The sequence below is a fragment of the Procambarus clarkii genome, chromosome 73, assembly GCF_040958095.1.
Source record: "Procambarus clarkii isolate CNS0578487 chromosome 73, FALCON_Pclarkii_2.0, whole genome shotgun sequence".
Lineage (NCBI taxonomy): Eukaryota > Metazoa > Arthropoda > Malacostraca > Decapoda > Cambaridae > Procambarus > Procambarus clarkii.
In genome coordinates, this window is record NC_091222.1 from 26,010,766 (window position 1) to 26,026,149 (window position 15,384).

Genomic DNA, 15,384 nt, shown 5'->3' on the forward strand with positions numbered 1-15,384 from the left:
GCTTTTTAGTGTCCCCGCGGCCCGGTCCTCGACCAAGCCTCCACCCCCAGGAAGCAGCCCGTGACAGCTGACTAACACTCAGGTACCTATTTTACTGCTAGGTAACAGGGGCATAGGGTGAAAGAAACTCTGCCCAATGTTTCTCGCCGGCGCCTGGGATCGAACCCAGGACCACAGGATCACAAGTCCAGCGTGCTGTCCGCTCGGCCGACCGGCTCCCCAATATTCTTTATGTGGTCCTCAGGTGATGGTTTTCTATCTAGAACCACCCCTAGATCTCTTTCTTTATCAGAATTCTTTAAAGATTTCTCACATAATATATAGGTTGCGTGGGGTCTATAGTCTCCTATTCCACATTCCATAACATGGCATTCTTGTTGATACAAGAATGTTTCCAGGATAAGGTCTACAAATCTACAGGACCAAAAATCTTCTGTTTTAGCTTCATATGCTTTCCAGTCTATGGATTTCAAGTTGAAGTCACCAACTGTCAACAGCCGTGATTTATCTTTATCTGCTCTCGCTATAATCTCTCTCATTATTGTTATAAGACCTTCTCGTTTACTATCTAGCTCCTCCTTTGACCATGTGCTGCTTGGCGGTAGACTATATGCATTTATGATCATTAGTTTATCATCTTCATGGCAAATCTCTAGTGCTATGATGTCAACATCTTGTGGATTGGCAGTCATTATTTCGTTCACCTTTAGGTGTTCTTTCACCAGCACAGCAACGCCACCACCTTTCCTAATTTTTCTGTCCCGTCTCCAAATTGAGTAGCCCCTTGGGAATATGACCTCATTTAAAATAACGTCAAGTTTTGTCTCTGTGAGTGCAACAATGTCTGGTGTGTGCAGCTGTATTACATCACTTAACTCCAGTATCTTTAATCTCACTCCATCTATGTTGGTGTATGCAATCTTCAGGAACTTGTTCTCCCTCTCCTTATTCTTCACTCCCCCTCTCTCTAATGATTTTGTTGGTTTGCCTTTATGTACCACTTTACTGGTCTGCCTACCCCTAACACTTTGTAGAAAAAAGAATTGATTTCTTCTTCATTCCTGCTCTCATTTAAACGTTTTGCCACGGCGAGGTTCAGTTTGAGCTTCTCTCTGTCTTCTTTTGAAAAATCTCGTCTTAATGAACACACTTTCCCATCCTCATCATTTTGTAATTTTCTAGAATTCCTTAGTACTTCTTCCATCTGTTTGGCACCGTTTAGGGTGTCAAACAGATCATTGGCACGACCTTTGATCGACCTCAAAGGTCGATCTTTCCCTTTTACGTATCTGCCTATTCTCCTGAAGTCGCACACATTCTCTATGGTAGTAAGACCTTCTATGAGGCTAACAATTTTATCTATTACTTTCGCTTCTTCTATAGCTCTTTCTGACCTAGATGTTATCTCCTTTTCTTTGCAACCAAAAATTATCAAGGACTTACTCCGATCAACTGAGTTTTGCACCAACTTCAGATTTGATGCCAATTCCTTTCTCACTTCCCGCCTAATGTTTTTTTTTATGTTGGTTGCTGCAGTGTTTGGCTTCCTTTACTGCTTCTTCTATTTTTTCCTTCTCCTTGGCCACTTGTGCATAGGTGAGTTGCATGTCTTTCTTGCACTGTTCTATTCCCTGTGTAACTTCCTCCATCTGTGCTGACAAAAGCTGTTTCTCCTGTTGAATTTCCTTACCTAACCTATTGTAGTCATTTATGTTTAAATTTACTTTAACTTCTTCCAAAGCTATTTTTAAGAGTTTATTTTCTTCTTCCATGACTTTGCAATTTGTTTCCAATTGATTCTTATCCTTGCACAAGTCTTTCACTAAACCCTCAAGACATAAAACTTTGCTATTCAAATGGTCATTATTTTCTTTCAATTTACTAATTATTTCTACATGAGAGTTCACTATAGTATCTAATTTTACCAACTTGTTGTGTAGACTGCTTATATCAACGCTTTCTTCATTGAATCCTACAAAATCAAGCTCTGTTTTGTTTTTCCTCTTGCCGGTGGCCATCTTGAATGTTCTTCTCTGCACTGGAAACACTAGGGCAACTTTTTCTCATCCACTATTTCACTTCCCTTAACACATTCCAGTTATCTCACCTATTCTTCAAAAGCACTATACCTTAATGTTCTCTGGGACACCACTTACTATCATCAACCTGTACTACAATACTTAGGATTGTTGAAATATGCTGGAGCTCCTCTGCTGCAAGTGTTGACCCTAGGGGTGTCACCTTTTGAATCGAGGAGTGATGTTTCGGCTTGGGGATTCTGGAGTTCTCACAGGGTATTGACAGCCCGGTATTAGGTCAATATTCCTGGTCCCAATCGGGCTTGTGTTGCCCTTGGCTGGATTTCCTGGCCCGGCATCTCTTCTATGAGATGCTGCCTTTCCTCCCTGGTAATAATCAAGTTTACTTCCTCTGTTGTTAGTTAATTTCAGAGAGGTTATCTTGAGATGATTTCGGGGCTTAGCGTCTCCGCGGCCCAGTCCTCGACCAGGCCTCCTTTTTGTTACACACCCCCAAGAAGCAGCTGGTAGCAGCTATCTAACTCCCAGGTACCTATATACTGCTAGGTAACAGGGGCATCAGGGGTGAAAGAAACTCTGCCCATTTGTTTCCACCTTCACCGGGGATCGAACCCGGAACCTCAGAACTACGAATCCAAAGTGCTGTCCACTCAGCTGTCAGGCTCCTTAGCTGTCAGGGAGCCACCAATGGGCTCCACCTAAAAAACTAACATTGAATGTAATGAAATGCTCCTCATTGGATAAACCCTCGTGGCTCCCTGACTAATTTGCTGCTACTAGGTACGTTGCATCATGGTCTATAGACTCGAAACTAAGCAGTCATTGGCCTTGAACCCAGGACATCTCTTTTTGGTGGTGCTCTGCACTAGGAAGTGTTTCATACCTAGTTTCAAGTGAACAAGAGAGTTTCGAGTGAATCTTTTTCCGAGTCTGTTGTCTGTACTGGTGCTTCGTTTTGAGTGAACCGTGCAGTTGTGTGTGTGTTGTCTCTTCTACTTTCTGGCTACTTTCCTCGTGATTATTTGTATAACAATTTGTCAGCTTTGAGTTCGTTTTAAAGTTTTTACATACAGTATATATGAGCAAGTGGTTTAAATAGTTCAGTAGCCTGGAGGATGAACACATGATGTCCACAATGACAGATGCAACAATCACTATTGCTTGAGGTTATCTTGAGATGATTTCGGGGCTTAGCGTCCTCGTGGCCCAATCCTCGACCAGGCCTCCTTTTTGTTACACATTCCTAGGAAGCAGCCTGTAGCAGCTATCTAACTCCCAGGTACCTATTTACTGCTAGGTGAACAGGGGGCATCAGGGTGAAAGAAACTCTGCCCATTTGTTTCTGTCTCCGCCGGGGATCAAACCTGGAATCTAAGGACTACGAATCCGAAGCGCTGTCCACTCAGTTGTCAAGCCCCTGCATCTGTTATTGTGCAAGCTCCTAGAATCTTTTTTTAGAACATTGTATACAGCACCTTGAGAAAAGATGTAGGTTTTATCCGAAGATTTTATTTTTAGTACACTTTCACATATTTTGGGTCTCTCCATCACCTTCATTCAAGCACTGCAGCATTGTAGTTTCTCCAATTAGCATTGTATTGTGAAAATTCTTATTGGACCAGAGTTTGTGTGAGCTAGTTTCCACACTGCTCGTATATGTGTGTTTGTCGAGGCAATTCTCGTTTTCACCATGCGTTTACGTTTCCCAATTGTAGCAAAAACATGACTGCATCACTTGTAGCAGTTAAAATTTTTGGTAAATGTATTAACTGTCTCTTCAAAAGTCCTCATCACTCAAAAGCATTAGAAATATTAACAAACATGACGATATATTTGATCACCCTTACCTTGAGGTTACCTTGAGGTTACCTTGAGGTTACCTTGAGGTTACCTTGAGGTTACCTTGAGGTTACCTTGAGGTGCTTCCGGGGCTTAGCAGCCCCTCGGCCCGGTCGTCGACCAGGCCTCCTGGTTGCCCGACTGATCAACCAGGCTGTTGGACGCGGCTGCTCGCAGCCAGACGTATGAGTCACAGCCTGGTTGATCAGGTATCCTTTGGAGGTGCTTATCCAGATCTCTCTTGAACACTGTGAGGGGTTGGCCAGTTATGCCCCTTATGTGTAGTGGAAACGTGTTGAACAGTCTCGGGCCTCTGATGTTGATAGAGTTCTGTCTCAGAGTACCTGTTGCACCTCTGCTTTTCAATGGGGGTATTCTGCACATCCTGCCATGTCTTCTGGTCTCATGTGATGTTATTTCTGTGTGCAGGTTTGGGACCAGCCCCTCTAATATTTTCCACGTGTAAATTATTATGTACCTCTCCCGCCTGCGCTCAAGGGAGTACAGTTTTAGGCTCTTACCAGAGACGGAAATTTCCATCAGATACAGAGCATCAGAGATGTCATACAATTTGACTGACATTATTATAGCAAATCTTCTCGAGCTTGTTGCGTTTAAATACTTTACTGTAATATGTATGTTATTTTTTGGAATACAGTGTAGTGAAATACAGGTAGGTTATAAAGAGTTATAACGTATTAAATGATGTTTATAAATAAGAACCATAAACCTTTATGAACACCACCATAAAGGAAATGTCTTCATAGTATAAGTGTAAATTGGCTTCCAACACCACCACACAGCCATCCGCCAGGCCTTGGGAACCTGGGGCCAGGTTCACGAAGCAGTTACGCAAGCACGTACAAACCTGTACATCTTTTCTCGATCTTTGGTTACTTTGTTTACAATTATTAAACAGTTAATGAGCTCTGAAGCACCAGGAGGCTGTTTATTATAACAACAACAGTTGATTGGGAAGTTTTCATGCTTGCAAACTGTTTAGTAAATGTTACCAAATGAGGAAAGATGTACACGTTCTTAAGTACTTGCGTAACTGCTTCGTGAATCTGGCCCATGGAATGGGGCTTAAGTGGAGTGCCTAAACTCCCTCAACACTCGCACTTTCACAGTGTCTTGAACCGCTGAGTGCTTATTCTTGGTAGGAGCTACATAATGATGTACGTATATGGTCTTTATAAATAACCATCATAATATCGGTCTTTATAAAAAAAAGACCAAAAACTTCAGTTATTGACCAGATCACACACTCTAAGGTGAAGGGACGACGACGTTTCGGTCCGTCCTGGACCATTCTCAAGTCGATTGTGAGAATGGTCCAGGACTATCGACTTGAGAATGGTCCAGGATGGACTGAAACGTCGTCGTCCCTTCACCTTCTAATGTGTGGTCTGGTCAACATACTTTAGCCACGTTATTGTGACTCAGCGCCTGCACTTCAGTTATTGGTCTGATTTATTCAAAAGTTTATTGGTTGTGTAATTTTGTCAGGTATGGAAGGAGGCGGAGGTAGCGGAGGCAGCAGCATTGGTGCTGGTGGCCACATGAGCTCTGTGCCGTCATATTCTGGCAGTGTATCTGGCATGGTGCCACCATCCACCGTTCCTCATGTCATGCCTCCTGGTCATATGATGACTCATCAGACCATCCAGGTGAGTAGCGTCACATGGAATTTTTATACGAGGTTCAGATATGACTTTAATCAATTCTTCTGTAGTGAATATATTTTACAAATTTCAACAGGAAGTTTGCCCGAAATGCTGTGCGTATTAGTGGCTTTAGGTATTGTGTGTACTAGCTCTATCTATAATTCCAACATTATGTTTGTAACTCATGTTGTATGTATGTACTTTTACCTGAATAAACATTTTGATTTTTTTTTATTTGATTTGAGGAGAAAATGATTTGATAAGTGTACTTTACCGTACAGGTATTACAAATTTACACTCAAGGTGATAAGACCTTTAAATACAGTATAGTGTAACCTTGATTTAGCGAACTTTATGAAACCAACCCTGATTCGTTGAAGTGATGGATTCGAGGCAAAAAGGAGATACCTTCTGGAGGCAATTAAGAGATAATTTTTAAGACAAAAGTACCTTGCCGGTATGACCGGGGAGCCGGTCGGCCGAGCAGACAGCATGCTGGACTTGTGAACCTGTGGTCCTGGGTTCGATCTCAGGCGCCGGCGAGAAACAATGGGCAGAGTTTTTTTCACTCTATGCCCCTGTTACCTAGCAGTAAAATAGGTACCTGGGTGTTGGTCAGCTGTCACGGGCTGCTTCCTGGGGATGGAGGCCTGGTCGAGGGCCGGGCCGCGGGGACACTAAAAAGCCCCGAAATCATCTCAAGATAACCTCAAGATAACCTTGTTTCTGCCGTGTCTTGTTCTTCAAATGTTGCTCCCATATATAAAAATCCTTAAGAGTGTGAATATCACGAAAATAAACACGTGATTAAGAATGTGACAATGTCAGACCACGGAGGAAAAATGAAACAGGAAATTTCCTTAAGTACTTTCGTATATTAAATACATCTTCTGAAGATGTATTTAATATACGAAAGTACTTAAGGAAATTTCCTGTTTCATTTTTCCTCCGTGGTCTGACATTGTCAAATCCTTAAGAATGTAATTGGAGCCATATTAAGAGGGTTACCATTCATACCCTAATATTTCCGATGCTCTATGGGCTGGTTTCAGTGAAAGAAATTTTTAAAACCAATATATGAAGGACCACTACCAAGAGAACCTGTAGAGAGATTTCACGACATGTAACATATTTCCCATGCCCCCATTCCTGAAATTTCATTTTCAAAGGAAGTTTTTTATGGGAAAACCAAGGAAACTTGTGTAATATGTGATTTCATCACATCTTGCATATATCTCAAGCTCCAACTTTGAAATCTCATTTCAACAGGAAGAATGCCCAATTGCAATCAATGTTCAAAAACAGGCGATGAGTCACAATAACGTGGCTAAAGTAAGTTGACCAGACCACACGCTAGAAGGTGAAGGGACGACGACATTTCGGTCCGTCCTGGACCATTCTCAAGTTGATTGTGAATGGTCAGTCGACTTGAGAATGGTCCAGGACGGACCAAAACATCGTCGTCCCTTCACCTTCTAGTGTGTGGTCTGGTCAATGTCCAAAAAGTTGGGAGAAGGCAGGGAAGAGGGGAGAGGGGAGGGGGAATAAGGAGTTGAAATTCTTGAAGAGGATTTGGATGGGGAACGAGAATGCCCATATTTTAGCGAATAAAAATCGCTACAACTGGAAATGAAAACGAACCAAAGAATTTTGTTTAAAAAAATATCCTTGATAGCTTTCCCAAGGCTCCAATGCTTTCTTTTAGTGTTGCATCCATCTATGAAAATCATTAGAAACATAATTTTAGCATTATTAATAAAGTTACCATTCGTACCTTAATATTTCCCAAGCTCTGTAGGCTAATTTCACCGAGTGAAATTATCATATGATGGATGGCAACTTTCCCACGAAACTGTGAACTCTGGAAAACAGTCTTAAGGGGGGCCAAAGTGGTTATGCAAAATATTGGGCTGACCTTTAATTCATCCTAATCCTGTTTCAGGATCAGAAACGGCCAAGACACCCACCGATGGGACGAGATTGGTTCGACCGTGCTCGAGGCTCTTGCCTCTGGCTTACAGATTGAGGAGCTTCATGCTTTTCTCCAGAGGTGGAAGTTCTGTTCTTTTGGCCTTGGTGAGCAGTTTCTTCACTTGCAGCTGCCTACTTTTTTCTGGGGAAGCATGAGCTGGGAAGCTTCCATAAGGGGTCCTTGAGTTATTGATGGTTGGTTCAACTTAAGGGTGCATAATTTTTTGTGTCCAGTGGTGGCTTTTTGCCGCTAGCTGCATACCACTGATTCTGCCTCGGTGTATGCTTTATGGATCGATTCTGTTTCGTTGGTTTTCTGTTCCATGGCTCGCATTTCCCAAGTTCTCTACATTGTTATTAAGCTTAGCCAGCCTGCTGGCTACCTCTGGGCCCCATGATATTTGTAAATATGCTGTTCTTGCTGCAGTTTTTCCAAGATATCTTGGATCAGTTTTTGGGCTCGGGGTTTTGCCAGTCTAATAAGTCATGGCAGCCTGATATTTGGCCGCTATCCTGCTCCCCCCCTGTCATTCCTGTGTTGCTTTGGTTTATGTTTTTCACCTGTCTTTTGTTTTAGTACTGTACCTGCCATCTTTTCTCCTCACAGGTAAGTCCCTGTCTTCCCCCCTCTATGGTTTGCTTTAGGGAACCATTATGGGGCTTTCTCAGAAACCCAGCATTGAATATTTTTTTTTTTTTTTTTTTTTTTTTTTTTTTTTTTTTTTTGAGATATATACAAGAGTTGTTACATTCTTGTAGAGCCACTAGTACGCATAGCGTTTCGGGCAGGTCCCTGGAATACGATCCCCGCCGCGAAGAATTGTTTTTACAACCAAGTACCCATTTTACTGTTGAGTTAAACAGAGGCTACAGTTAAGGATTTGCGCCCAGTAAATCCTCCCCGGCCAGGATACGAACCCATGACAAAGCGCTCGCGGAACGCCAGGCGAGTGTCTTACCACTACACCACAGAGACTGGTATATAACAAAACCCCTCTTTCTGGTAGAGCCCTGGTGATTCCCCCCCCCTCTCTCACTTCCCTTCCTCCCTACCTGTTGCGTTGGTTCGTTGGTGTTTTGTTCATCTGCTCCAGAACTGACCTGAGAGGGTTGGCATTAGGGAAGGGGGGGTCTTGGGCTCTGGGCTACCTAGGGGTGGTTATTCATACTAATGGGTTCAAGATAGTTTCGATTTTTTTTTTTTTAGATATATACAAGAGTTGTTACATTCTTGTATAGCCACTAGTACGAGTAGCGTTTCGGGCAGGTCCCTGGAATACGACCCGCCGCCGCGAAGAATCGTTTTTACAACCAAGTACACATTTTACTGTTGCGTTAAACAGAGGCTACAGTTAAGGTACCAAGGATTTGCGCCCAGTAAATCCTCCCCAGCCAGGATACGAACCCATGACAAAGCGCTCGCTGAACGCCAGGCGAGTGTCTTACCACTACACCACGGAGACTGGTCTTTTCTTTGGAGATCTGTTTGGCCTTTTATAGGCTTCATTTTCTGTGAAACTTGCATTTGCCTGTGATACTTCACTAACTTTCTGGATGCTTTCCCAGTGAAGTGTTGGAATGTCACTCGCTCTAGTGCCTCTGTTAGAGGGGACAGATTCTGGCCCCAGTTTCCGTAAGGTCAATTAGAACTCCCGTGACTGATGTGACCGAGTAACTAGGAACAATGTTAGCGTGTTTTGCGAAACCACTGGGGCTTTGCCAGAAAGAGGAGTTTCATTGCATTCAACGCTGGGTTTTTTAGAACTCTTTGGCTATTTAAAATTTCTAGTTTAATATACTTTGTTTTTATAAACTCATAAACATTCAAAGTACATTTTATATATTTTTTCCAGGTTAGGCCAAGTACACCTGTTGCAGCAGGGAAAGCTGCAATACAGATTCGACAGGAAGGCAGTAAGGACAACTTTGAAGTTCGTTTACTTTTATATGTCTTTATTTTTAAATATTTACGTGTAGAAAGTTTAAGGTTTTAAGGTTTCTGATACATATTTTAATCATCATTGCTTGTATTGTCAAAGTGTAAATGCAGTTCATGCTTAATCTGGTTATCTTTCCGTACAAATCTTCTTAAAGTAATTTTTGTCTGATATCACTGAACGCTTCGCACTTTCCAAAGTCAATAGTTTCTATCAACATTTGCAATGTTTTCAAAGTGTAGACACTGTAAAAATATCAGGAACCTGTCTCACACATGTTCTTGTTGAACACTGGGCTTAGAACAGCGCAGTCTTTGTTCCAATAATCTTGTATTACATGTTTCATGGAACGTTTCTTAAGCAGACACAGAGTTAAGAACACACGGACATGATAACCACCTATAAAATTCTCAGGGGAATTGACAGGGTGGACAAAGACAAACTCTTCAGCACGGGTGGAACACGAACAAGGGGACACAGGTGGAAACTTAGTACCCAGATGAGCCACAGAGACGTTAGAAAGAATTTTTTCAGTGTCAGAGTAGTTAATAAATGGAATGCATTAGGCAGTGATGTGGTGGAGGCTGACTCCATACACAGTTTCAAGTGTAGATATGATAGAGCCCAGTAGGCTCAGGAATCTGTACACCAGTTGATTGACAGTTGAGAGGCGGGACCAAAGAGCCAAAGCTCAACTCCCGCAAGCACAATTAGGTAAGTACAATTAGGTAAGTACACACAATTCAGCCACAGTGGTGTCTTTCCAACGTATCGTACGTGAAGCAGGTAATAAGCCACCTGCAATAAGTTCCACTGCACACCTGATGGTTTTGTCAACAAGATATTGCATGAATGACTAATCAAAATACTGTAAGTCATAAAGTATTCACTTTCACTCGTATCTTCATCGGCCGGAGGGAGCCGAGAGGACAGCACGCTGGACACGTGATCCTGTGGTCCCGGGTTCGATCCCGGGCGCCGGCGAGAAACAATGGGCAGAGTTTCTTTCACCCTATGCCCCTGTTACCTAGCAGTAAATAGGTATCTGGGAGTTAGTCAGCTGTCACGGGCTGCTTCCTGGGGGGTGGAGGCCTGGTCGAGGACCGGGCCACGGGGGACATTAAAGCCCCAAAATCAACTCAAGATAACCTGTATATGGTAAAGTGGCTGCAACCCCAACATCAATATCATCAAATTGTGGTTTGTGTGGTCCAAAATTTGTTACAGTCCTCCCTTACAAATTCACCCGTGTTCCTTGTACTGGCATCACCACCACTGCCATAGTAACACCGCCATGGAAGCCGCTAACTCTCGGTTCATCTATGCTACTTGTATCAGGAGCAGCATCACTGAACCTCAGAAACGATTCATCTGTACACACACAAATCACAATAACGTGATGTGTCAAATGAACAAATTCACAAGGGCCTTGCTGAGGGTTTGAACCTATGCGCTGGATGTTCTCAGATGCGATCTAGTCAACTGTACCATGACATGGTCAAAAGAATTGCAACCTGGAGTGCTGCTGCCCCTATGAGGATCCCGAGGCTTCCAATGAAGACTACCCGGGGTTTCACACAATTCCCCTCGTGCACTCAGACTCTGTCAACCAAATAGTTCTACCTCTGACTTCAGTACACACAAAAATCAAAATAACGCGATATATCTTATGAACAAATCCACAAGGACCTTGATGAGGGTTCAAACCTATGCCCTTTGGCTCTTGTAGATTTGTTGATTTGTTCTATTTGTCTATAGTATCATTTTTTTTAAAAATTGGAGGTGACACAGGTGGTGATGATAATGGCAAGGGCGATGATCTGAGAGGCCGCAGCATGCCTGGCGCTCACCCTGTACTGGATACACTCACTGTATTGTCCTCATTGTGCTCATCACTTGTATATGACACTTGTATTAGGTCTTTATCGTGCCTTGCTTCATCAATATCACTACCATTATCTTCTTCAAACAATATGGTCTGAATTCCAACATCAGAGAGCCATCTTTTGACACCACGTTCAACATTGGGAGCCGGAGGTGCGTGTGCCAGCTATGGTGGCTCACTCAGAACTGAGCCAACCTGTGGCCCTGGGGCTTGCTGGGAATTTTTTTTTCAAGATGGCTGCTGCTCACTGGAGGTCTCACGCGTCCACCTCATACCCAACCTACTGTGCTCTTGTTTTGAATCCATAAGATATCCTAACATCGCTTACGTGTCGGATGGCGCTCCACCATACCCCATGTTTTGTTAGGTGGCGCAGCAGTGGTTAGCAGTGGTTAATGTAATGTCTTCCCTTACCCTACACCTCTGTGTAGCTCAAAGTGAACTTACCCTGCCCATCTATTCTGCATTTATTGACATTTAAGGAGGAGACTCTTTCTGGTCTTTTCACCTTCCCTTACCTTCCTCTCACATAGACTGCATAAAGGAGCTCTGTTCTCAGGCTCCATTATCAATGGAACCCTTCATTACTTGTTTTGCTCCCCCATCTCTGCCTAGACACTGCTATCAGATTTTTTACAATTATTTTTAATAAGGTTTCCAGCTGTATTTCCAAAGGGTCACCCCACGATCTCTGACTAATGAGTTCAGTTAAGGATTTTTACAGGTCAGACCAAATAATTTCAGCTCTGGTAGCTCCGAGATTTATAACATCAATAATTAAACCTGCTGGGGACATGTTATAATTTTCTCCAATATTCTGCATTAACTTGGCATCTTTTTTTTTAAATTGTCCAAATCTGAAAACTCAAAACCGGGCTTAAAAAATATTGTTGTCCAGAGAAGTTCTGAACGATGATGTTTGTGTTGCTTCTGAAAAGCGTTCTCTCTTTTGACTCCTACCTGAACATATCATCATCTTCATCGTCATCTTCAAATCTGAACATTTGTTGAAGGTGCACAAGGCACACACTCATCTTGTTTTGTCTATCTTGTTAAGGTTGATTCTGGGAATCCAGAAACCCATTGCTTGCACTGAGAATTTACCGCACGGAAAGGGTTTACTCGGCAGGTTCAAATGATAAATATACTGGAGGTTATCTTGAGATGATTTCGGGGCTTTTAGTGTCCCCGCAGTCCGGTCCTCGACCAGGCCTCCACCCCCAGGAAGCAGCCCGTGACAGCTGACTAACACCCAGGTACCTATTTTACTGCTAGGTAACAGGGGCATAGGGTGAAAGAAACTCTGCCCATTGTTTCTCGCTGGTGCCCGGAATTGAACCCGGGACCACAGGATCATAAGTCCAGCGTGCTGTCCGCACGGCCGACCGGCTTCCCAGTGTGAAAAGGGTTTCTTTGGCAGGTTCAAATGATATACTGTAGTACAAGGAGCCATTGAAAGTCACAAGTTACGGGAAAGTAAAGGACGTAATAAGAAGGTAGTTGTTGGAAGAACAGTGTGGAAGGAAGAAAATATTGCATGCCAGGAAATAATGCTTCATTGTAAATGCTGGAGAAAAGTGTACCCCATTTGTCTACTCTTGTACCAGCTATTGCTCTCATTTTTCCAGACAGAACTGGAAACTACATACAATATATTTAATTACAGTATTAAAAACAAATGTTAATAATATTAGTGTACAAATAATGATTTTTTAATCTCTTATAGTTTATAAGTACATGTACATGATGAGATGGAACATTTTGAACAAAACCTCTGTAATTCCTTACTAGCATCAGGGGCCAAGATCATCACTCACTCGGTCGGTGGTAGTGGAGGCGGGATTGGCGTCTCCAGCAACAACCCCAGCAGCGTCGGCGCCGGCAGTAGTGTGGGCCTGGGTCATAGTGGTCCGGGCCGACTGATGGGCCGCACCCCTCTCATCCCCCCTAACTCGCCACAGGGGACGGGTGGACCACTCTATGTGGTCACCACCAACTCCGGCACCATCACTGTTGTAACGCGCACTGTTGCTGCTGGTCAAGGTATGGCATCAGTGTCTGTTCATATTGGAAATATATTTTATTTTTATACATTTATTTATTTATACAAGAGTTGTTACATTCATGTACAGCCAGTAGCACGCATAGCGTTTCGGGCAGGTTCTTAATCCTAACTTTCATACACACACACACAATGATAGTGAGTGGTGTCCCAGAGAACATAAAGGTATAGTGCTTTTGAAGAATAGGTGAGATAACAGGAATGTGCTAAGGGAAGTGAAAAATTGGATGAGAAAAAGTTGCCCTAGTGTTTCCAGTGCAGAGAAGAACATTCAAGATGGCTGCCGGCAAGAGGAAAAACAAAACAGAGCTTGATTTTGCTGGATTCAGTGAAGAAAGCATTGATATAACCAGTCTACACAACAAGTTGGTAAAATTAGATACTATAGTGAACTCTCATGTAGAAATAATTAGTAAATTGAAAGAAAGTAATGACCATTTGAATAGCAAAGTTTTATGTCTTGAGGGTTTAGTGAAAGACTTGTGCACGGATAAGAATCAATAGGAAACAAATTGCAAAGCCATGGAAGAAGAAAATAAACTTAAAAATAGCTTTGGAAGAAGTTAAAGTAAATTTAAACATAAATGATTACAATAGGTTAGGCAAGGAAATTCTACAGGAGAAACAGCTTTTGTCAGCACAGATGGAGGAAGTTACACAGGGAATAGAACAGTGCAAGAAAGACATGCAACTCACCTATGCACAAGTGGCCAAGGAGAAGGAAAAAATTGAAGAAGCTGTAAAGGAAGCCAAACACTGCAGCAACCAAGATAAAACAAACATTAGGCTGGAAGTGAGAAAGGAATTGGCATCTAATCCGAAGTTGGTGCAAAACTCAGTTGATCGGAGTAAGTCCTTGATAATTTTTGGTTGCAAAGAAAAGGAGATAACATCTAGGTCAGAAAGAGCTATAGAAGATGCGAAAGTAGTAGATAAAATTGTTGGCCTCATAGAAGGTGTTACTACCATAGAGAATGTGTGCGACTACAGGAGAATAGGCAGATACGTAAAAGGGAAAGATCGACCTTTGAGGATCACCCTAAACAGTGCCAAACAGATGGAAGAAGTACTCAGGAATGCTAGAAAATTACAAAGTGATGAGGATGGGAAAGTGTGGCCGTTAAGACGAGATCTTTCAAAAGAAGACAGAGAGAAGCTGAAACTGAACCTCGCCGAGGCAAAACGTTTAAATGAGAGCAGGAATGAAGAAGAAATCAATTATTTTTTCTACAAAGTGTTAGAGGTAGGCAGACCAGTAAAGTGGTACATAAAGGCAAACCAACAAAATCAATAGAGAGAGGGGGAGTGAAGAATAAGGAGAGGGGAACAAGTTCCTGAAGATTGCATACACCAACATAGATGGAGTGAGATCGAAGATACTGGAGTTAAGTGATGTAATACATCTGCAGACCACAGACATTGTTGCACTCACGGAGACAAAACTTGAAGATGTTATTTTAAATGAGGTCATATTCCCAAGGGGCTACTCAATTTGGAGACGGGACAGAAAAATTAGGAAAGGCGGTGGCGTTGCTGTGCTGGTGAAAGAACACCTAAAGGTGAAGGAAATAATGACTGCCAATCCACAAGAAGTTGACATAATAGCACTAGAGATCTGCCATAAAGATGATAAACTAATGATAATAAATGCATATAGACCACCGCCAAGCAGCACATGGTCAAAGGAGGAGCTGGATAGTAAACGCAAAGGTCTTATAACAATAATGAGAGAGATTATAGCGAGAGCGGATAACGATAGATCACGACTGTTGATAGTCGGTGACTTCAACTTGAAATCCATAGACTGGGAAGCATATGAAGCTAAAACAGAAGATTTTTGGACCTGTAGATTTGTAGACCTCATCCTGGAAACATTCTTGTATCAACATGTTAAACAAGCTACGAGGATGAGGGATGGGGACATTCCTTCCATGCTAGATTTGATATTTACCAGGAAGGAGGAAGAGATATTTGGCATTCAGTA

At 42.5% G+C, this 15,384-nt stretch overlaps 1 protein-coding gene and 1 long non-coding RNA gene across 4 annotated transcripts in view; one reads left to right on the forward strand and one right to left on the reverse strand.

The window, feature by feature from the left end:
- LOC123774129 (BRCA2-interacting transcriptional repressor EMSY) overlaps positions 1-15,384 on the forward strand; it is a 91,324-nt gene that overhangs the window by 37,164 nt on the left and 38,776 nt on the right. For both annotated transcript variants that reach the window (XM_069312728.1, XM_069312727.1), the window contains exons 11-13: positions 5,388-5,548; positions 9,370-9,430; positions 13,130-13,381. In XM_069312728.1, coding sequence (XP_069168829.1) covers positions 5,388-5,548; positions 9,370-9,430; positions 13,130-13,381 — 474 coding nt within the window. The remainder of the gene's footprint in view (positions 1-5,387; positions 5,549-9,369; positions 9,431-13,129; positions 13,382-15,384) is intronic.
- The window catches only part of LOC138356536 (uncharacterized), a 50,708-nt gene that overhangs the window by 13,298 nt on the left and 22,026 nt on the right, over positions 1-15,384 (reverse strand). For both annotated transcript variants that reach the window (XR_011224505.1, XR_011224504.1), the window contains exon 2: positions 13,127-13,369. This is a non-coding gene — a long non-coding RNA (uncharacterized lncRNA). The remainder of the gene's footprint in view (positions 1-13,126; positions 13,370-15,384) is intronic.